This window comes from Cherax quadricarinatus, chromosome 1 (genome assembly GCF_038502225.1).
Source record: "Cherax quadricarinatus isolate ZL_2023a chromosome 1, ASM3850222v1, whole genome shotgun sequence".
Classification (NCBI taxonomy): Eukaryota; Metazoa; Arthropoda; class Malacostraca; order Decapoda; family Parastacidae; genus Cherax; species Cherax quadricarinatus.
In genome coordinates, this window is record NC_091292.1 from 38,322,259 (window position 1) to 38,345,066 (window position 22,808).

Sequence of the window (22,808 nt, forward strand, 5' to 3'; positions counted from 1 at the left end):
CATTCCGCAGGCATGTCCCGACTTTTTGAATTAAACCACGTCTCAGTTAAGGCAAATACATCAATGTTACCTACACTAGCAACTAATCTCAACTCGTCCATCTTATTCCTAGCACTACGGCAATTAGCATAATAAACATTGAAAGACTCTCCTTTCTCTTTACCCTTCCTGCTCATTTCTGTTTTTCTACTAAACCTATTACCGTCCTTATCACCCAAGATCCCTGGCTTTTCAATATCTATCTCGTTCTTATTATTACTAGTTCCCCTAGAACTCGTAATATTACTACACTGGGACTTCACTGTTTTCCTGCCAAAACCCATACCACTAACTATTCCTAGTTTAAAGTCCTAACTGCTCCCTCCACTGCAGTTGCCAGTGCTCCCACCCCACACCTAGATAAGTGAACCCCATCCCTAGCATACATGTCATTTCTGCCATAGAAGAGGTCCCAGTTGTCAATGAATGTTACCGCATTTTCCTTACAGTATTTGTCCAGCCAGCAATTGACACCAATTGCCCTGGACAACCATTCACTTCCAACTCCCCTCCTTGGCAAAATACCACATATGAGAGGGTTCCCACCCTTACTTCTAATTATTTCTATTGCTGACCTATACCTGCTAATCAGGTCCTCACTCCTACGTCTGCCAACATCGTTGCCTCCAGCACTGAGACAGATAATAGGATTGCTCCCATTACCTCTCATGATGTCATCCAGACGGCTAACAATATCCTCCATCCCAGCCCCAGGAAAGCAAACTCTCTGTCTCCTACTCCTGTCCTTCAAGCAGAACGCCCTATCCATATACCTAACTTGGCTATCCCCAACAACAACAATATTCTTACCTTCCTTAATGTCTTTCGTCGTGTCGTTCCCAGTAGTCAACTCACATTCGTCGGGTAGCACTGAGAATGTATTGGATGTTTCCACAACAGTTTCCACGGCAGTCTCTTTCTTCTTCATCGTTTCTACCTTTCCATTCGTCTTCTTGATCGTCAACTTCTTTCCCTGCTGTCCAGCCACTGACCAGTTTCCCTTCTTGACCTGAGGGCTCAAAACAGGAGGACTACTACGAATCTTCTTGTTCTCCTCGGTCAATCGCCGAATTTCCAAATTCGCCAACCTCAATTCTTCCTTAAGCTGTTGGTAAAGTTGCTCGATGGAGGGCATCTTGCTTCAATTCTAGAGAGCGCTCAAACAGGTCTTCACAGAGCCAAGTACACGTCAACACTGCGCAAATGCCAACTCAATCAGGAGCTACTGCGCAGCACGTCCGCACGGCCCAATAGCGATGCGAACACTCGAATAGCGATGCGAACACCTCTTTAATTTTATTATAGTCAGAAAAATCTTTTCCCTCCAGTCTCTAGTCTTTGGAACCCTTTGCCCATAAGCTGCATGTGAACTAGGGTAGCTCACTGCTGTTTGGGCCATTCTTGCACCAAAGCAGTCTTCTCAAAAAATGAAGAATGTCTGGGTCACTCTCTGCAAACTTAGGGACAAATTTTGCAGCTTTAGTTATGTTAAAGTGCTGCTCAGGCTCTTGTTCTGAGCCTCCTAACCTTTGATGTTCTCTCTCCTTAGCTTCTATTAATTTTGTTTCAGCCTGTATCACAGCTAGCCTAAGTCTCATCCTCTCCATTTCCTTATCACCTGGAGTAGATGATCTCTCATGGTCACTGTTAACAGGCATATTTACTGATGAAATATTATCCTCCTCACTGAAGCCTGAAAAGTTTAAAGACTCAGCTTCTGACATAGCTTTTATATCCTTAAACACTTGCTTCCCTCTTGTATCAGTGGACAAAGTTTTCTCACAGGCAAATCATTTCCACCTGACGTTAGTATATAAGCATCAGGCGCCTTGCTTCTGCTTCAGAATCTCCATGACTACGGTGCTCTTCGCACCTACTCCTAGGTTGAGGGACTGATTACCTCATCTTCTGTACATAGTTCTATCTTCAAGTTATATCCTGGAATTTGTATTGATAAAGACACCCAGATGTTGCACATGTGTCTTAATTTCATCTTGTCGGTATTGTATACCATTCTTGTACATAGTATAAATTACCTAGGATAACCCAAAAATTACAGGCAAAGATAGACAGACAGACAGATAGATAGATACAGACAGACAGACAGATAGACAGACAAACATGTTTTTGTGTATCAGTGAAAACAAATAAAGCCAGAGTTCCTGGAGCACTCATTTATCAAATGTCACTGAGCTGATAACAGATGTCATAACACCATTCTTCAAGGAGTGTGATATATGTATACTCCAGGTAGACAGAAAGACAGATAAGCAGAGACAGACAGACAGGCAGACAGAGACAGATAGATAGACAGATAGACAGGCAGATAGACAGACAGACAGACAGATAAATAGACAGAGACAAGACATGTTTGTAACAGTGATAGCGAATACAGAAAGGATTAGCTGGAGCAGTGGGCATTTATCCAATGTCACTGGGCTGTCAACAGTATAGGCATGCCTTTCATAACAGCATGCTTCAAGGTATATGCCAGGGTATCTAAAACATTGCTGGGACCTATAAATACTTTGTATATATTTCTAGACAATAGTAAATTACTCAAGCAGGTGTAAATGTTCACCTGTCAATGTGATTGTGACTACATATTTGAGTACTATTTCAGTACCAAATATTAGTGTCAGAACAAAGATTGGCTATGAAATCACAAGAATTATTATAAATTGTAATTATCAGAACATAAAATATACGTATATAAATTAAAATAAAAACGAGAAAAAAAAAGTATGTCTGCAAGCGGCATAAGTCAATGTTGCCATCAGGTGAGCATCCAGAGCCAACTTCATGGTCTTATATCTCGGTAAGTACTGACCCTAAAAATTTTTTTTATCATATAACATGTAGAAAAATATGCTCTCCATTTTAAAAGAAAAAAAAAAGAACTATTTTTTTTATTTTTCAAAATATTCGGAGCATCATGCGAGTGAACGTAGATCTACGTTTGGACAATTTAAGGGTTAAAGCAGTTGTGCCCCCAACAGTTCAATATAATTAGGTATTTCATAGTAACTGTTACCTAGATACATAAATGCATGTTGGGTCCTATAGCCCATAACAGTAACACTTAAATTCAGCCTTTCTCACTTATGTGTTTAACCAACCTAAATTTGAGTCTACCCAAGGTTTTAGCTTCAATGACCCTACTGGGTAGACTGTTCCAGTCATCAAACATAAGAATGGAGGAACACTGCAGCAGGCCTACTGGTTTGTGCAAGACAGGTCCTTATCACAATGGCCATTCCCACCCACATATTTGTACAACCTTTTCCCAAAGCTACCCAAGAATTTGCTGCAGTATCTCAGGCATTAATCAAACCCAGCTCTTGTCACTCACATATTTGTCCAATTTCTTTTTAAAGCTACCCGAAGTCTTAGCCTCTACTACCCTACTTGGCAGATTGTTCCATGCATTGACAACTCTGAAAACCCATACAGATACTCCTTACTTAATGACTGAGTTCTGTTCCTCAGAGTAGGTTGGTAAGCAAATTGGTTGTTAACCCCTCAACTGTCCAAATGTAGATCTACATTCTTACTGCTAGCGCTTCAAACATAGATCAACATTTTATTTTTTCTGCCTCCAAATTTGGCACAATTGGCCTGAGATACCTGGTCAGTATAGAAGTGGAGGGCTAGCTGTATATGCATTTTGTCACTCCAGGGCTCTTTAAATGTCATAGTATATTGCATGTGGGTAGGGTGGCCAGGCGGACTACCATACCTACCACACCTGACTTTATAATAAATACTACTCACTTCTCACCCTACATTGAGACTACAAATATTTTGAAGTAAGTAATGAGTGTACTGTGTCTGTATTTTACTTTTCATTGTTTTTTTTTTTTTTTGCCTAGTTCTATTGCTAACTTAATATAAGTTAGTGTAAACTTGTTATCTGGCATTTATAAGTGGAAAAAAATGGTGTTCTGCTTCCTGGCAATGTTCGCTTTCCAGTAGTAGCCTGGAACCTAACCTGTCATATAAGTGGGGCCCTACTGTGCTGATCACCTGTATATGGTGCTGGAACATCATATACACTTTTTTGGGTTATCCTAGGTAATCTACACATGTGCTGCTATTTATGAAAATTTATGTAACTATTTATGTGTACCTATACCTGAATAAACATACTTACATTTGTTTAATATTCATATATATTTTACTGTGAAAATAATTTTTTCATAGATACATATATGCAGTCATTCTAGATGTAAGTTACGTTTAAGACTGCCCCAAAAGTTTTGCATAACAAAGGTTTTTTCATGTGAGATGTAATGTCATCTAATTTTGTACAAATGATGTATCATGTGGAAATAAATTGAGTTGATTTAATAGATGTTACCATAAGAGTTAATTTAATAAATGTTACCATAAGAGTTAATTTAATAAATGTTACCATAAGAGTTAATTTAATAAATGTTACCATAAGAGTTAATTTAATAAATGTTACCATAAGAGTTAATTTAATAAACATCTGAGAAAAGTTGATTTAATAAACATTAGTAAAAGAGTTTATTGGTAACCTAGATGCATGACTGATAGAAGTGAACTCTTGTATACTTTCAGATGATTTTCTACTTTTATCATCTATGTTACTTGCAGATGCAAGTATCCTTGCAGTAGAGAATGCCCTCCGTGTCAAGAAGATTGCCAGTGGCGTTGTAGCCACAGTCGTTGTCGAAAAAAGTGTGGCGTGCCTTGTCTATCTTGCAAGGTGAGAAATCTGATGTTTATGCAATATAAGCATTCATTTGTGTATTTTCAATACATTATTAGTTATTTGTTGTTTGTTGTTCCACCATAAAGTGTTGGTGTAACTAAATTTTAGCGGGAGTTAATTCTTGGGTTGGGTAAAGGTCGTTTTGATAAGGACCTACCTTGTACGGGCCAGTAGGCCTTCTGCAGTGTTCCTCCATTCTTATGTTCTTATGTTCTAGATGAAAATAAAAAAGCTTTCTTGGTAAACTGATTAGTAATAATGATATGGAACTTTCTTTTATTCTTGAACTCCTGTTCTTTCAAGAAATTCACAAGTGCTCACACACCAAGTCATAAATGTAACAACAATGATGATAAAATACCAAACTTTATATTCAAGAGTGACAGTATGATCATCAGGATTATAAGCTCTGGTTAAGAGATGTGCTTTCAACTGTATATAAAAGCATGAACAAATTCTTCATTCTTAACTGATACTGGCAACCTATTATATAATTTAAGAAGTACCTAAAAATAGGCTCTCTTTAAATAATTTCTCTCTGATAGCATGAGACTCAATCAGTTTAAAATCCATTAAATTCAGTCAGCCCATAATGCCTAGGCATAATAGAGGCTCTCTTTGCACTGCAACCCATTATTGTAAAAATATAATCTCAGTGTACTACTTGCAAAGAAATAAATGAATTTGAATTCGAATTTTGAATTTGAACGGGCTGGCAGCCATTCACAGAAACAATCAAGAGCTCATTGTAAAAGTTACAAGCATATTTGCTCTTTAAACTTTATGACTTTAAATGTTAATAAACAAGAATTTAAATTCAGTTCTTGCTGGCGACATTGCAGACCTGGAGAGTGTACAAAGAACTTTCACGGCACACATAAGTGCGATAAGGCACCTAAACTTCTGGCTACGGTTGAAGGTCCTTGATCTGTATTCCCTCGAATGCAGGCGAGAGAGATATTTATTTATTTATTTATTTATTTATTTATTTTATATCTTTGCAAGCAGTACATTGAGATTTTGTATTTACAATAGTGGGTTGCAATGCAAAGAGAGCCTCTAGTATGCCTAGGCATTTTGGGCCTACTTAACATTATTGGCTTACAGACTACTTAACACTAAGGATTATATCATAGTTGTACAGTAGGATAGTAATTATTTCATAGTTGTACAGTAGATTATTAATTATAAGTGAATCAAAATTTGTATAAGACAAAAGATATATTCATATAATCAAAAGTGCTTTTTGTGAAAACAAAGATTTAATTATATTCCTGTCAACAATGGATAAAAGGTTCAAATTGATTGTTGAAGTTATGATGTAGGAGTACATAAGTTAGTATGTGTGTACTGAGTATTTAGCATTTAGTCTAGGGTGATTAAGTGGTTTTTGAGAAGAGTCTTAAATTGATTTTCTGACCAGGTTACTTTAATATCTTCTGGTAATGAATTCCATATTTTGGGACCCTTTATGTGCATAGTGTTTACACAGTGTGATATGGACACGAGGTATATCAAAAAGAGATCTATGTCTTGTGTTGTGGTCATGTGTCCTGTTTAGGTTGGCGAGGAGAAGTTTGAGTGGAGGGTTTATATTTGCGTGTATTGTTCTGTGTATGTAGTAGGTGCATGAATAAGTATGGATGTTCTTAATGGTGAGCAGATTCAGACTTTTGAAAATTGATGGAGTATGCTGGCAGGAGTGGGAATTTGTCATTATTCTTACTGCTGCCTTTTGCTGGGTTATTAGGGGTTTTTGGTGATTGGATGTTGTTGATCCCCATGCACAAATTCCATATGTAAGATAAGGGTATGTGAGTGAATGATACAGTGCCAGGAGAGCTGATTGTGGAACGTAGTACCTTATCTTTGATAGTATGCCTACAGGCTTGGAGATTTTCTTGGTGATTTGTTGTATGTGTGTCTGGAACTTAAGGCTACTGTCAAGGTGGATACCTAGGAATTTTCCCTCTGTGAGTCTTGTGACTGATGATCCATTTAGCGTTATGTTTTAGTAAGTAAGTAAGTAAGTTTATTCAGGTATACACAAATACAGTTACATAGAATTATCATACATAGCAGCATATGTGTAGAGAACCTAGGATAACCCAAAAAAGTCAGACAGAGTGACTTATTTCCATTGGGGTCCTTTGCAGCTTTGTTTCCAAACTGAATGAAATAGGTTTTATCAGTATTCAGGGTAAGTTTATTAGTCATCATCCAGGCAGATATTTGCTGCATTTCGGCATTGACTGTGTTTGCTAGTATGACTGTGTTTGGGTGGGAAAACACACATGTAGTGTCATCTGCAAATAATATGGGTTTGAGTAGCTGTGATGCATTCGGTAGATCATTGATGTAGATGAGAAAGAGGAGTGGTCCAAGGACACTCCCTTGTGGGATTCCTACTGTGATTGTTTGGGTGGAAGAGTTTGCATCATTTGCATACACATATTGAGTTCTGTTACTAAGGTATGATTTTTAGGTAGTTGAGGGAGTGACCTCTGATACCATAGTGCGTTAATTTGGAGTACAGCAGTTCATGGTCGACTGTATCGAAAGCTTTACGTAAATCAATGAAAATGCCCAGTGGGACTTCTTTCTTTTCTAGTGCAGTATATATTAGTTCAAGCATGTGTATGATAGCATCATTTGTGCTTTTATTATTCCTGAATCCAAACTGACAAGGGTTTAATAGGTTGTGTGAGATGAGGTAGGAATAGATCAATCTATGAATTAATTTTTCAAAGATTTTAGAGAGCAGTGGTAAGTTAGATATTGGTCTATAGTTATTCAAGTCAGCTTGGTCACCTCCTTTGTGGATCGGAGTGACCCTCGCTATTTTGAGGATTGTTGGGAAGGTAGATGATTCAATGGATTTGTTAAAGAGTGTTGCAATAATTGGTGACAATACTTGAGAAGCTTTTTTTGTTCATAAAAGCAGGCAAGTTGTTTATGTCTCCTGCCTTGTTCTTATGATGAGCGTAACTTCTATGGGGTTGGTTGGAGCTAGGAATAGTGTATATAGGTAGGCATCTATGAGGTAGTCTGATGGATGGGTGTTTGCCCTTGATATTTTGTTCACTAGATTTTTTTCCTATGGTGGAGAAGAAAACATTAAGTCTGTTCACTGTTTCAGTAGGTGTCCTAATATGGTCTATTAACCCTTTGACTGTTGCAACCCCCAATCCTGAGATGTTTCCTGGTTTTGCAAAATTTAAAAAAAAAAATTATTTTTTCTTATGAAATGATAGAGAATCTTTTCCCGATTGTAATAACATAAAAAAAAACGAGATTTGATGGAAAACTGACAGAATTACTCTCTCGCAAAGTTAGCAACCTCAGCGATATTTACAAATTGGCGATTTCACCCTTTGAGCCCTATTTTTGGCTAATTCCATTGTTCCAGTCGACCAAACTCATAGCTATTGCTTTAAAACTCCATTTTTTCTATGGATTGAGTACAAGAAACTGCCCATTTACTGATTTCAACTGCCCAATAACGTGGTCAGAAATTTGCAATTTGGCCAATTTCACGAAAATTAAAAAAATGACAATTTCAAAATAAGGTCCAGAATAAACGATGCAGACATTCCTGGCTCTAAAATAACATTTTCTTTGTTCATCAGTCATGTCTCCAGGCCCCTCTGATATTACTCTTGCTTTCTATTATGAATTTTTATTCAGATAAAAAATAGAGGATTTACTGTTATGCAGACTACTGCAATGCTGTAATAATTGTACAAAAAATGTCAGCCCATTCATGACTGCATATTAGAATGGCTAGTTGGACATTTATTGGACAAAGACATCATTTGTTTACTTTTGAACATTGGCAAAAATCAAACATTTTCCCTACTTTGAGCTCCATTTCCAGGTTCTTTTTATAGTAAAACCAATCAAGATCACCTCTGTTTCTATAACATGTTTCCCATTCTATCAAATGAGACCAAGGAAACGAGAATACAATTATAAATGCTATACGAAAATAGACCACAAAGTCGGCATTTTAATTAAAAAAAACGGTCAGAGTTTTTTTTCTCATTTTGCACTGTGTGCTCCAGGATTTTTTTTATATGGTGCACACTGACCACACAGACCCATTCTCTCACATGTGGGCCTATCAGCTTTCTCCTGCTTGATTTGAAGTCGCTAGAATTTATGAGTATATATACAGTGGAATCTCTACTTGCGAGTTTAATCCATTCCATGACCTTGCTCGCAACTGGATTTGCTCATTTGCAGAGGGCAGCCTGTAGGTCCTGTATGTCCTGAGGAAGGCGGGCTGTCACTGCCCCTGAGGTGATGAGTTCCACTAGCCTCTCCGCCTCCCCAGCTGGGTCATGGTAAAAGCGCGCCACACCTCTGCATTTTCCAGTGGCATGCCGCACTACCTCCCTCAGCATCCAAAGGGACTTTGCCATAGGATTCCACCTGTGCAACCTGTGGGTGCAATTGAGACAGTTATTCTGTTTCTTAATGGACTCGTCGTAGAACCACCAATCATGCTTGGCCATGCCCCCAACCTGGGTGAGTGGTATTGCCACCTCAGCTGCTCAGATGAAGGCTGCTTGAAGGCTCTGGACAGTAGGTTTCCTCCCACCATTGCTGTATGACATCCTGGAAGCACTGCCAGTCAGCCTTCTTGGTTTTCCACCACAGTGGTGGGGAGTATGGAGGGTGCTGTGGGAGCGACAGAGTGGTGACAATTGCAAAGTGGTCGCTGGTGAGAAGAGGGTGGATTTCCCAACTCACTCCAGGCTGTAGCCTCTGGGAGAGGAGTGTGACATCCAGTCGGTTGCCAAAGTGGTGGGTCAGCTCTTGGTTGTTGAGGGCGATCTCAGGGATGTCCTCCAGCACCGCCGCCAGGTGCCTGCCCACCTCATTTGTGCAAGTGATGGAACATAGGAGCTCGTGGTGGACATTGATATCCCCTGCTACCAGCAGACCTTTGAGGGGAGACATGGGAAGGGCTGCCACTTCTGAGAGATTTAAGGTGACCCTTGGGCTCTGGTACACACTGTAGATCGTAAGTGGCTCGGTCAGCAGGTGCAGGGTGACAGCCTGTACCTCAACCCCTTCACTGCAGACAATGGGATTGGTGACAACTGAGTGGGGAATACAGTTCCGCGCATTAACTGCAGTGCCCCTGCCAGCGAGCCTAGTCCGCTGCAGGTAGGCTGAAAATCCAGGGATGTGCGGCTGTGGGTCAGTGTTGCAGGCAGGCTGAAAATCCAGGGATGTGTGGCTGTGGGTCGGGTGTTGGATTGACTAGGGTTTCCTGGAGCAGAAACATGTCGATTTTGTCCCGGACTGCTGCTTCAACCACGAGGTGGATTTTCTGCCCCAGGCCACAGATGTTCCACTGGAGTGCTTTTAGGAGCTGAAGGGTGACCCGTCAGTCTCCATCTCCTCCTGCCAGTCCACGATCTCTGTCCTCGGGGCCACCATTGCCTGTGCGTCCACGTCTTCGGGTGTGAAGGTCTGGATGAGGTGTGCGTGCAGATCCTCTACATCTTCTTTTTCTTCTTCTGTTGGGTTTCAGGGCCACTGACAGCATACGCTGTATCGAGCCCGGCCGTCCAGTGCTAGGAGAGGGGACTTCAACCTAAGTGGGAGAATGTTTTGACTAATAACTATGTATCATATGTCCCTGATACACCCTGAAGCCAGCAGGAAGGAGCAGGTACAGGCCAATATCTCCTGACAGTCCAGAGGGAAAAACCCCTCCCCGTTAAGAAGGACAGGTAGAGTGAAAGTGTGCACCCCAAGCATGCACAAGGCTGCATGGAGAGTAGTCCATGCAGATTGATAACGTGGGCACCACAGCAGGAAGTGTTCCACTGTTTCAGGCTGTGAGGGACACCACAGGCAGTAAGGAGAGTCCGTCATCCGAAGGCGGTACAGATGAGATACCAGTCGCAAGTGCCTGACTCGAAGGCGAGTCAGTGCAATATCCACCGAGCGGTTAGAATGGCGAGCCCAAGGGCAGGGGCCATTAAAAGTTCGAACAGAGCCCAACGCCGAAGAAGAGAGGGAGTGTGCCAGGCCCTCTTGCCAATGATAGCGGATTCCCTTCCAAACAGCCCTTGTGAAATCATTGTGGCCCAGGGCAAGAGGGGTAATAGTAGGAAGTGTGTGCGCGAGGGAGGCCACCCGATCTGCCACTTCATTGCCCCGGATTCCAACATGGGCGGGTGCCCTCTGAAGGGAGATGCTCCAACCTGGGCTCCACAAGAAGCTGAGGAGGAGAGATTGTGTCCGACGAACGAGGACGCACAGTGACCATGGACGGGCAGAGCACAAAAGTGCCAGGGAAGATTGGAAATCAGAGAAGAGAACCAATGGTTGTGGGGGAATGTGATCTAGGACAAAAGCCAGAGCCTGGTGAATGGTGAAGAGCTCCCCTGCCAGAACAGAATGAGCAGGGTCCAACTGCCACGTTTGACACAGGGGAGATTAGCGAAGAAGGCCGCAGAGGATGTGGAAGGGGTGGGAGGTCCGTGCCGAGTCATCCATGTAGACGGAGAATGAAGAGCCATATGTAACAGAGTGAAATTCTTCAAATAGAAATGCAACTAACTAAGGGGGTTCCCTGTTCCTGTAGTGCCAATCCAGGTGAATGTATTGCATCAGGTCCAGCCAGGGGGGGGGGACCGGAGAGTGGAGAGGGGAGGGAGTCATCACAAGCACAGGAAGTGTAAGGCAGGTCAGGGAATGCTGGGCCCTGGCTACAAAGGAAGGCTGAACCAAACGTGGGGGGACAGAGGCTGTCTCCCACATCTGTGGAGAGCGGTGGGGGGTGAGTACAAGGCAGAGAGGCCATATGATGGAGTCGTAACCTTGCTGTCCTCACCCACGAGAGAGGGACTATCCCTGACTCTGCCTCTAAGGCTGCAATGGGGGTGGAGGGTAATGCCCCCAGCATATTATGGATGGCTGAATTCTGGAGATTGTCTATGTGATGAAGAGAGGAGGAAGAAGCCGAGCCATACACCTCACTTGCATAAGTGAGCTTGCTGCAAACCATAGCTGTATAGAACCTAAAGAGAAGGTCTTGATCCGCCCCCCACTTGGTGCCAGAGATCCGGCGCATAAGTGCAATGCGACATGCACACGAGAGGTGGAGGGCCGCTATGTGTTTCTTCCATGTCAAGAATGGTGCATCTAAGGTGACTCCCAACCAACGATGAGAGGAGACCAAAGGGATTGGCGTCTGATTCAATGAGACTGATGGAAGAGTGGGGAGTCAGCGTCTAGTAAAGCATAAGAGCTTGGACTTAGTGTCACTAACCTCCAAACCCCAGGTGATGGCCCATAATGTTATGCATTGCAGGGCACCCTGAAGTGTTTCCTGCACTGTCAGTAAAGCTGGGGCACTGCACATAAGGGCCACATCTGCATATACCAGGGTATGCACTCCCTGAATGGAAGGGAGATCCGACAATAAGACAGAGAAAAGGAGTGGGCTAAGAATAGATCCCTGGGGCACTCCCCAGTATACAGGACGGGGTGAGGACAAAGCGCTATCCACTGCAACAGGAAAGGTCCTCCCTTGCAAAAAGTTGTGCATCCAGCAGAGGGAAGCTCCTGTCAGCCCCATGTGGGCCAGCTTGAAAACAATTGCTGTGTGTGATGCAGAGTCAAATGCTCTGCTTAGATCCAAAAATGCAGCCAAAAGGAACTCCTGGCATTCAAATGAAGTGTGCACGAGCTGTGTAAATTGAAGCAAAAGTCGAGAGGGGATCGACCTTCTCGGAAGCCACTCTGGTTATCAGGTAGGAGGCCATGTTCCTCAGTCCACCAAGAGAGACGGGTAGCCACCAGTTGTTCTAGCACCTTACCCAAGCAGGGCAGTAAAGCAATGGGCCAGTAAGAGCTCGGCTGGGTATCATCCTTGCCTGGCTTTAGAATCGGAATCAGAAGAGAGCACTTCCACATATCAGGGAAGACACCTGTAGACCAGCTGGTATTGAAAACCTCCAGCATAGCTTCTGTGCAGGCGGGAGGTAGATGTAGTATAAATGAATAGGGTAAGTTGTCCTCCCCTAGAGAAGAGCGGGAAGAAAGTTGGGAAAGTGCCCGCTGCAGTTCATGGGAGCTAAAGGGAGACGCCAGCACCTGGCAGTGAACCTCGGGTATGGCAGGTGGCAAAGGGCCCCATTTGATCACCTTAGAGGGTAGAGGAGGAGGAGAAAACATAGGACCGAAGAAATTTGCAAATGACTCAGCCTTATCCTGGAGTAAGAGTGGAGCCGCTCCTTTCCCCAGCAGGGGAAAAGTACTTACAGAATGTGATCCCAACATGAAGTGGAAAAAACCCATGCCTGACTGGCAGAGGTGCAAAAAGAAAGAGAAGAACAGAATAAAGCCCAGGATGCACATTTCGCTTGGAGGAGGGTTTACCGACAAAGAGCATCTGGCCTTCTGTAAGCCAACTGCTGAGTCCGAGAGGGTTGGCACTGCCACTGTGCCTACGCTGTCCAACATGCCTTCACTGTTCGGAGGCACTCATCATTCCACCATGGAACCTGGGGGCATGAACGGGAGAAACTTCCGGAGAGACAGAATGAATGTGAGCCCACCTCAATCATGGCCCCTTGAAGAGACGCGACAGCCTCATCCAGCAAGGGGTCCTGAGGCAGGCTGTAATCAGCAAGGATCCAGTTCTAGTTTGTCCAACCAGCCTGGGTGATTTTCCACTATGAACGAACTGCCATCACCGGCACTGCTAAGGCTTCATTTGTAGAAGTAAGGACTGGAGGATGATCACTCCCCATGAAGGGACCTACAGTAACAGCAGCTGTAGTAAAATACCCACACCCAAGAATGAGGTCCAGTGTAGAAACTCGCCTGGTATAAGGATCCACTCTAGTCTCCAAACTTGGTGGTGTGAGCAACAAAAGGTGAGATGCGAGGAGGGTTTGGAACGGCCCTACCTGTGGGATTCACCAATCCCAAAGAAATGGATGGCTCCAAGAACTGGTGCCTTGTGTTAAAGTCTTCTATCACAAGTGTAGAACCACAGAGTTGTCCAAAGTAATAGGTAAATTCACTTTGTGTAACCGACCTACTCAGATTATAGATCAGGAGTATGTTGCACCACTGAGTGCCCAAGGCAACTCTCACAGCCAGAGTTTCCAACACTCCACTCTCATAGGCTTGGAGAGAGAGGGTCGCACTCTGGAGCCAGTTGCATACAAGAAGAGCTAGGCCACCACCGCTCCCTGCAAGGCGGTCCCTATGGTAAACAGTAAAACCAGGCATCTGAAGAGGATGTCGAGGGCATAACCATGTCTCAGAGAGACCCACCACCAGCGGCTGTACCTCAGCCAGATACCTCTGAAAGTCCGGAAGCTTCCCCAGTACAGAATGTGCATTCCAAAGAAGAAAAACAGAGGAGTGAGAAAGATTCATGTGTGTGAACTAAACAGCCCAATAAGGCAAGGGAGAACCGAGAGACACAGTCACAAAAGAGGTGCCCTGGAGGTAGGAATGTAGCACCTCCTCCACCAGAAGGAGGATAGTATGAAGGAATAAAGCCAAGGCAGGCGAGAGTGAAAAAGCAGGACCTTCAGACAGGAAGGGTCCTGGAGTGAAGACAGGCCGAGGCTGGGGTTGAGGAGAATTGGGGGGGAAGTCGGCTGCGAGACAGGAGGCTCCGGGTCAGGTATGATGTCCACCTGAACTGGGTGGGGAACTGAGCATCGAGTTGATTTGGGAGCTGCACCACCTCGACGGGAGGACGTGCATTGTGGACGAGGGGGGCATGTGCAATAACTTCCGCAATGGAAACCGAGTCCGAGGACACCCTGAGTTGATGTTGTCCCGGGGCTGGGGAATCCTCTAAAGGGAGAAAGAGGTCCACAAGAGCCCCAAACCGATTTGTAACAGAGATGTTAGCCCTCACAGCTGCGGAGTACAGGTGCCCTGGCCGTGTTGGTGTTGGGGAGACTCCCTTAGTGGGGGGCACTGGAGGCGAAGGAGGCAGGGGCTGACGGACTGTGACTGGCTTTACGGACTGCAAGCAGGAGTTACATTCATCGAGCGAAAGAGACTGGGCCCTGGCTGAGTTTGCCAAATCAAGAGCCTGGCGATATGCCGGGCAAGACTGGGAGGTAACCTTGTTGTTCCCTTTGCAGAAGTAGCACAGAGCTGGGCAGTTACAGGTAATACTGTCTTTAATGACTGGGTGAAGCCCGCTGCAGTTCACACATCTTACCACGGCAAGACAACTCTCCATGCCCAAAAAGGAAACATTTCTGACACCAGAGTAAAGGAAAAGTATAAGGAAGAACAGGAAACCTTAGATTGCCGAAAGTCACAAATTTTGAGAGAGCACCCAAGAAACATACACGAACCATACAAGATTGGGTAGGAAGATTCGAGAGGCTCCAAACCTCCTGCAAACCTAAGTTGTCACCCCCACTGTGAACCAGTTCAGAGTGGATCTCCTCGTCTGAGAGGGATGCAGAAATTGGTCCAATTCTGCCATAACAACAACTGGCGATGAGGATTGAGGAGCGTACCTCCCAGAAGTCTGGACAAGTGGTGGGTTGGCATTTTGGGCTAGACAGGGGCCTGACACTGTCATCAACCTCAAGGGCTTGTTTATCACAGTAGGGGCACACTAGCCATATCTTGGACCAGCGGTAGTGTAACAGCTGTCAACTGAGTAGAGGCAGGAGGGGGGTCCCCCCTATGGGGGTGAACGACATCTCAGTCGAACCCCCCATAAATGGGCCACACAACACCGTCTGATGGAGAAAGCAATGACAACACAAGCACACAAGAAAAGAAAGAGAGTGAAGCAGAGCCTAAACAGGGCCTACACCACCAACAAACAACTGAGGAACCTTCAGAAGACACGTCCACACTCCACCAATGCTGGCTGAGCTCTCCATCCTCCACATCCCTCTTCTCCAGCATAAGCAAACTGAACAGGGTAGCCAGGAGCTGTTTGTAGGTCTCCCTGTTCCACACTGATGGGAGCGTGTCCTTAATGCATTCTCTCAGGAGCATGATTATATTGGCAATGTGGGCCCTTCCAGAATTCACCATCCTTCTCCTCTGGGTCGATGGAGTTGCCTTGGCTGGGGCTTGGGGCTGCCGTCCCATTCCCATGGTTGTTGGTGATTCTGCTGCTCAAGCCTCTGTGGTTCTCTGGACTGTCTGGCTGGGTGTCATGGCCTGCTTCTCGCTGCTCTTGGGAATGGGCTGGCTCTGCAAGGAGGGCCCCTGATGGTGGGTCGGTGGAGTCTGCCACTGTATGGCCGTGGCTCCTTGAGCAGTGTCCCTGACCCAGGCCTGCTGCATCCCATGGTTCTGCTTCTTCTGAGCCTTTGAGGCTTGCCCTTTCCATTGTCCACCCTGCTTTGAGACTGGTGGTGCACCCTGTCTTCCCTGCTGAGTACCTAGTGGTGGGAACTCTGCTGTAGGCTATAGCCAACCCCAGAGGCACTGGGGTGGCTGTCCCTGCCGGCCGCTGCTGGGCGCTCCATGGGTTGGACTTTGCTGAGGCTGTAGCTGGACCCTGTGGGGCATTGGATGGCATCCCTGCCTGCCACTGCTGAGTGCCCCTTGGGTTGGACTGCACTATGGTTACCGCTGGGGCCATCCGCTGGTGCACCTGTTGCCACCGCTGCACCATCACATGACATCCCTGGTTCCATGAGTGTTGCTTCTTTCCACAGTTGGCACATTTGGGTTGTGGGCGTTGAGTCTTGGGAGTGGGTTGCTTGAGCAGGTCAATGCAATCCCTGGTGTCATGCTGCTTGCTACAAACTCCACACTTCTTCACATGTTGGCAAGTGGTCGCAATGTGGCTGAAGCCCTGGCAGTTGTAGCACTGGAGTGGGCCATCTACGTAGGGCTGGGTCTTGAACCACCCCCACACCCCTAGGGTAATGTGGGTAGGTAGTGGCCCCTGGTGGTGGATCAACACATTCTGAGTGGGTGTCTTGTTGACCCTGGCCATCAGCCTTGAAGATGCTGGGCACTTTGAGGAAATGCTCTGCTGAAATGATCACAGGGACATGCAATACAACCCCTTTGCTCACCTTCTCCTGAGCAAAGAACTCCCTTATCCTTGGGTCTGCCACAGCCGTGGTCTTCAGCTGGTCGTAAGTGTCCTCATCCCGAGGCTTTCCCATTATCTCTCCCCTGAGCATGATCTCACAGCTGAGCTTGATGGAGGGCACTGTTGTCTCCAGGTCCCTCACTATCTCATAGTGGGGGAGCACAAACTTGTTGAAGGCATTGGCTGCTTGACGTGCAGCCCGGTTCTGAGCTCTCAAGTGCACGTCGTGAGAGCTCTCGAGTGTACATCATGAGAGCTCTCCTCGTCTACCTGTAAGGCTTCACCTGGGTTGAGTTCCTGTGGTGGCCCCGGCATCAATTGCCTGGAGGCAGGATCCTGGCCCCCTCCCATGGCCCCCATAGCTGGGGCGTGTTCGTCTGCGGGTCCAGGATCTGGCTGGGCTCTGAGGTCCCCAATGCTACTGGGCCAGCTGGGGAGGCAGCTGCCCCCAGCTGAGCATCTTCTAGGACATCTCCCCCAGCACTCTGGTTGTCCTTGGTGTTCTTCGGTGGGGCTTCCACCTCCTCCATGTTGCCCAAAGAATCATCATCGCATGATGATATGGGCCATTTGGGTCGAGTTTCTTGGGCTGACATGGCTGCGTCTCTTGTGGGTAACGTACCAGCAGACCTACTGCTGGTTGCAGCTGCACAACTGCCCCAATGAGGCTTGTAGCTGTGGGCCACAGTTCCCAAGAGTTAGAGATAACCCACAGTGAGGTCAGAGTGGTGCACTAGTCACAGTTAGATCACTCACTGAAGCTGCACAACACACACACAATGTGCATTGAGGTCTCATTCACAGAGAAGCCTTGGCACTGAACACACACGAAAGACTCACAAATGCACTAGCTGCCAAGCACTGGTGGTAACTGTGCATAAACTAGCACAGAACCATGCACCTGAAGGGCTGAACTGTCACACCAAGTATTGGTAGTAGGTCAGTTCTTTGTCACAGCACATGCATGAATGCTCACAAATACACTAGATACACAACACAGGCACTATTGTGCGTAAACCTACACAATATGTGCACTTGGGGTTCTGATCTGACACATTAAACATCGGCAGATGGTCAGTGCTACATCACTGCACGAGCATGAATTCTCACGAATGCATGCGAGTTCGCTAGGCACGAATCACACACAAGTTACTGGCATGAACTGTGCGTAAACTAACACAGGAACACGCCACATTCAGTGAAACACTGTCCTGCGAATGCACTTTGCTATACAAGTCACTGCAAGGAACCATGTGTAAACTAACATTGTCCTCACATGGAACATCCCCACATCCGTGTATGATCACACGAATGCATAGACCACGAATGAAGGAGCAGGACCGTGCAAAAACTAACACAGGTCAGAGCAAAAAATTCACTCCGAACACTGAGTGCTCCACACAGGGAAGCTAGCCAGTGCTGAGAGCGTCACCTGATATGACCTGGCTGAGGTCAGGAGAGCGACTGACTCGCCACGCGCAGCCAGGCCTCCATGCTAGAGGGGTGTCTGCATGAGGCGACCAATCAGCAGCATTCCTGGCTGCTGGCTGAGCTCCTGACATCCTCTCACCTCGGCTGTCAGCTGAGGACCTCATGTAGTACAGCTGATGGTAAGGCATCATCTGCTGATCTAGACCCCATTTCAAAGCACTGCTTCTAGATTTGTCAAGGTCCTCTTCAGTGAAAAAGTCTGCTAGTTTAGCAGCAACATGGAACTGCTCACATAACTACTGCAATGCTAACTGTTTTTCTTCAGGTTCTTCTTCATCTTCTGTTGTCTACCTCCCATGTATCTATGCATCGAGCTCTACCAACATTTCCTCTGGGCTCCTGTTTTCATTATCATTATCTTCTAAGAGCTCATTCACATCTCCATTCATATCTTCAAAACCATCACCTGCTAATCTCCTTGCCAGCTGAACAATTTCCTGAACCTGACTCAAGCAATGGAAAATCAGTAAAACAGTTAACTACAGAAGGCCATAACTTTCCCCGGCCTGCATTTAATGTTGATTGGGGCACTTCATTCCATGCACTTCTAGCATAGTTGATAGCATCTTCAATGTTAAATTTAATCCAGAAGCTTGGTACTGCCAAGTTGGAGTCAGAGTCCATTGATGCAACTAGTTTTTTCATAACCTTTTTTTGTGTAGTTACACTTGAATGGCTTAATAACTCCCCAGTCCAGTGGTTGAATTAGAGATGTTGTATTTAGAGGTAAAAGTACAACTTTTACATGTGGGGTCACATCCAGCAAAGCTTGTGGATGAATATGGGAATTATCGAGAATGTAGAAAGCCTTGAATGCAAGGTTCTTGTTGTGCGGATAAAACTTGACCAGGAATAAAGCGATGCTTAAACTAGTCAATAAATATTTCTTCTGTCATCCATGCTGACTGGTTTGACCTCCAGAATACTGGTAAGGTGTTTTTAAGTACAGTGGACCCCCGGTTAACGAACTTTTTTCATTCCAGTAGTATGTTCAGGTGCCATTACTGACCGAATTTTTTCCCATAAGGAATATTGTGAAGTAGATTAGTCCATTTCAGACCCCCAAACATACACGTACAAACGCACTTACATAAATACACTTACATAATTGGTGTACAAACGCACTTACATAAATACACTTACATAATTGGTCGCATTTGGAGGTGATCGTTAAGCGGGGGTCCACTGTACACCTTTCAAAGCACGAGAATTCTTAGAGTGGTAAATAACTATGGTCTTACACTTGAAATCACCTGATGCATTACCACAAAGGAGCAATGTGAAGCGATCTTTTGCTGTCTTGAAACTTGATGCACTTTTCTCTTGCTGACTGATTTAAGATCATGTTGGCATTTTCTTCCAAAAAACATTTGTCTCATCAGCATTAAACACTTAAAGTGGCTCGTAGCCACCCTCAGAAATAATTTCCTGCAATTCAGCAGGGAAATTACTTGCTGCTGAATGATCAACTGAAGCACTTTATATTATATTTATATTATAATAATAAGGTAAAAGACCCCAATGGAAATAAGTCACTCTGTCTGACTTTTTTGGGTTATTCTAGGTTCTCTACACATATGCTGCTATGTATGATAATTATATGTAACTGTTTTTGTGTATACCTGAATAATCTTACTTACTTACTTACTTACACTTTCACCAGAAAACCTAATCTTATGTAGCTTATTATGCAACTTAAAGTTGTAGAACCAGCCTGTGTTAAACACACACACTTCTTCAGGCCTTCCTTCCTTATCATACACTGCTTTCAACAACTGTAAGGCTTTTTCTCTAATTAAGATGAAATTAAGTGGTGCACCTTTCTTTGTCTTTTGTTTGATCCACTCGAGCAACAATTTTCTGTTTTATTTACTTGTTGGGACCTACGTGTCATTCTTTTCAAGAGATGACATCTTGGGTTATTCATTACACAAGCTCGTATATTCGCCTCGTTCTTTTTAATTGTACAAACTGATGCTTCATTAAGGCCATAGGCCCTCACTATATCCACCACACACGAGCCACTCTTAAACTTATCTAATATCTCGATTTTCTTCATAATTCCTAGACTTGAACGCTTCTACCTTTTCTTGTCACTTGCAGGAACACTTGTATGCTTACTGGTTGCCATGATTGCTAGGCAGATTTAACAAATGGCAATGAAAATACATATGTAAATAAACACAGCGAGCTTCCCAAGTATCATCGTCCTACACATGTATGAATTGAACTGAAGTCTGGGTGGGTGTGTGAGGGTGGTGGGGGATGGCATTGACTCAAATGGTGTAACCAACTTCCAATCCTGCGGGTGACTGCTCGCTCAAAATTTTTTCCCCTCCTGCGAACCGCGTTAAATTAATTTTATGAAGTGTTACATTAAATTGTGCCACAATTCTTCAATCATGCTATACCCGTATCGTTCCAAATAAACTCATGTTAAATGGTGAGCAAAAGGTGAGCAGTATTTATTGTAAAAAGTTAGGTGTGGTAGGTATGGTAGCCCTACTGGCCACCCCACCCACACATAATATACATGTATGTACTATGATGCTTGAAGTTCCCTAGAGTGCTAAAATGCATATACAGTACAGTCATTACTTACCTTAAAATATTTGTAATCTTAATGGTCTTAATGTAGGGTGAGAGGTGAAAAGTCAAGTGTGGGAGGTAGGGTAGCCCGCCTGGCCACTCCACCAACTACAACATTTAAAGCGCCCTAGAGCGATAAAATGCATATACGGTACATTCATTACTTACCTTAAAATATTTGTAGTTTTAATGTGAGTAAACAAGATAAAAATGAATAAACGAGAGAGAGAACAAGTAAGAAGACAGAGCCGCAGAGTATTATGTAAACAAACGCATCTGGTTATGGTTGATACACGTTCATACAAACACCTTACATTGTGTACAAGTTCTTTCCACAGTGGTACAGTAGAATGAATAAAGACCATTCTCATGTAACATCATTTTTAGAAGGAATGATGCCATGACAAGTTAGTACAGAATAAATAAACAGCAACACTACCATTCTCATGCAACACACCATTTTTAGAGTGTCATAATAAAAAAGAAGTGCTAAACCAACAAGGGTTGTGAATAGCTATAGAGTGAAGGCATACAAAAGGAATATTTTTCTACAGTTAAGTAACTGGTGTTTGAGTAGAGAAAACGTAATTCTCCCGACACTCCTACAGACCGCTAGGTAAACAAATCTCATATTTATGTCAATTTTTATACTGTGGGTGTATGTATCATGTTTATATGTTATGTAGGATGTTTATTACATAATTTTGAAAAAAATATAGATAGATTAATGGAAATCTCTATATTAACGTAATATACGATATTTAATGCGCCCAAGAGATTATTATATGGCGTCAAGAGAAGAGAGAATCTTAGTGATTTTAACCCTTAAACTGTCCAAACGTAGATCTACATTTGCATGCGTAGTGCTCCGAACGTAGATCAACGTTTTATTTTTCATTCCTTCAAATTTGGCACATTAGGCTTGAGTCGCCTAGACATGAAAGAGTGACTTGACTGACTTACTGAGTGACTTGACTGACTTACTGACTGACTTGACTTACTGAGTGACTTGACTGACTTACTGACTGACTTGACTTACTGAGTGACTTGACTGACTTACTGAGTGACTTACTGAGTGATTTCACTGACTTAATGAGTGACGACTGACTGAATGACTTACTGAGTGACTTGACTGACTTACTGAGTGACTTGACTGACTTACTGAATGACTTCACTGACTTAATGAGTGACTTGACTGACTGAATGACTTACTGAACGACTTGACTGACTTACTGAATGACTTGACTGACTTACTAAATGACTTGTCTGACTTACTGAATGACTTGACTGACTTACTGAGTGACTTGACTGACTTACTGAGTGACTTCACTGACTTACTGAATGACTTGACTTACTGAGTGACTTCACTGACTTACTGAATGACTTGACTGACTGAATGACTTATAGTTAGGCACTCCAGTACAACCATTGACTTCAGTACCAGATCCTCTACCATCCACCTCTACCCAGTAGGGCCACAGAATAACTCTCCACTCTCTTCAAAATCATCCGCAACCACCAGCACCCACAATTTAAGGTAAGAAATACTATTATTTCTGTTACAGTTGTAGTTTTAAGCAGTAAAAACAACATAATACATCACAACAATGAACTACAACTACATATTCACTTTTATTTTTGTAAGATGTTTAGGCCTAAAAAAAAAGTTGTTTGGCTTTTTGGGGGCTCCCAGGAACGTAATCCTATTTTTCCCTTAAGTTCTAAAGTTCATCTGTCATGATTTTACCTAACATGGCATTTTCAGGAGTGTAACTGCCATGCTAAGTGACGGTCTACTGTACAAATGTTGTCGTATTGATGTCATATTTAAGGGGGCTTTATTTGCTGGCACCAATTTCTGTTATGGAGTGG

The 22,808-nt window shown here is 44.1% G+C and overlaps 1 protein-coding gene across 4 annotated transcripts in view; it reads left to right on the top strand.

Annotated features, from left to right (window-relative positions):
- LOC128687835 (NFX1-type zinc finger-containing protein 1) overlaps positions 1–22,808 on the top strand; it is a 772,006-nt gene that overhangs the window by 620,715 nt on the left and 128,483 nt on the right. For all 4 annotated transcript variants that reach the window (XM_070079951.1, XM_070080150.1, XM_070079996.1 and 1 more), the window contains one exon: positions 4,660–4,771. In XM_070079951.1, the coding sequence (XP_069936052.1) occupies positions 4,660–4,771 (112 nt within the window). The remainder of the gene's footprint in view (positions 1–4,659; positions 4,772–22,808) is intronic.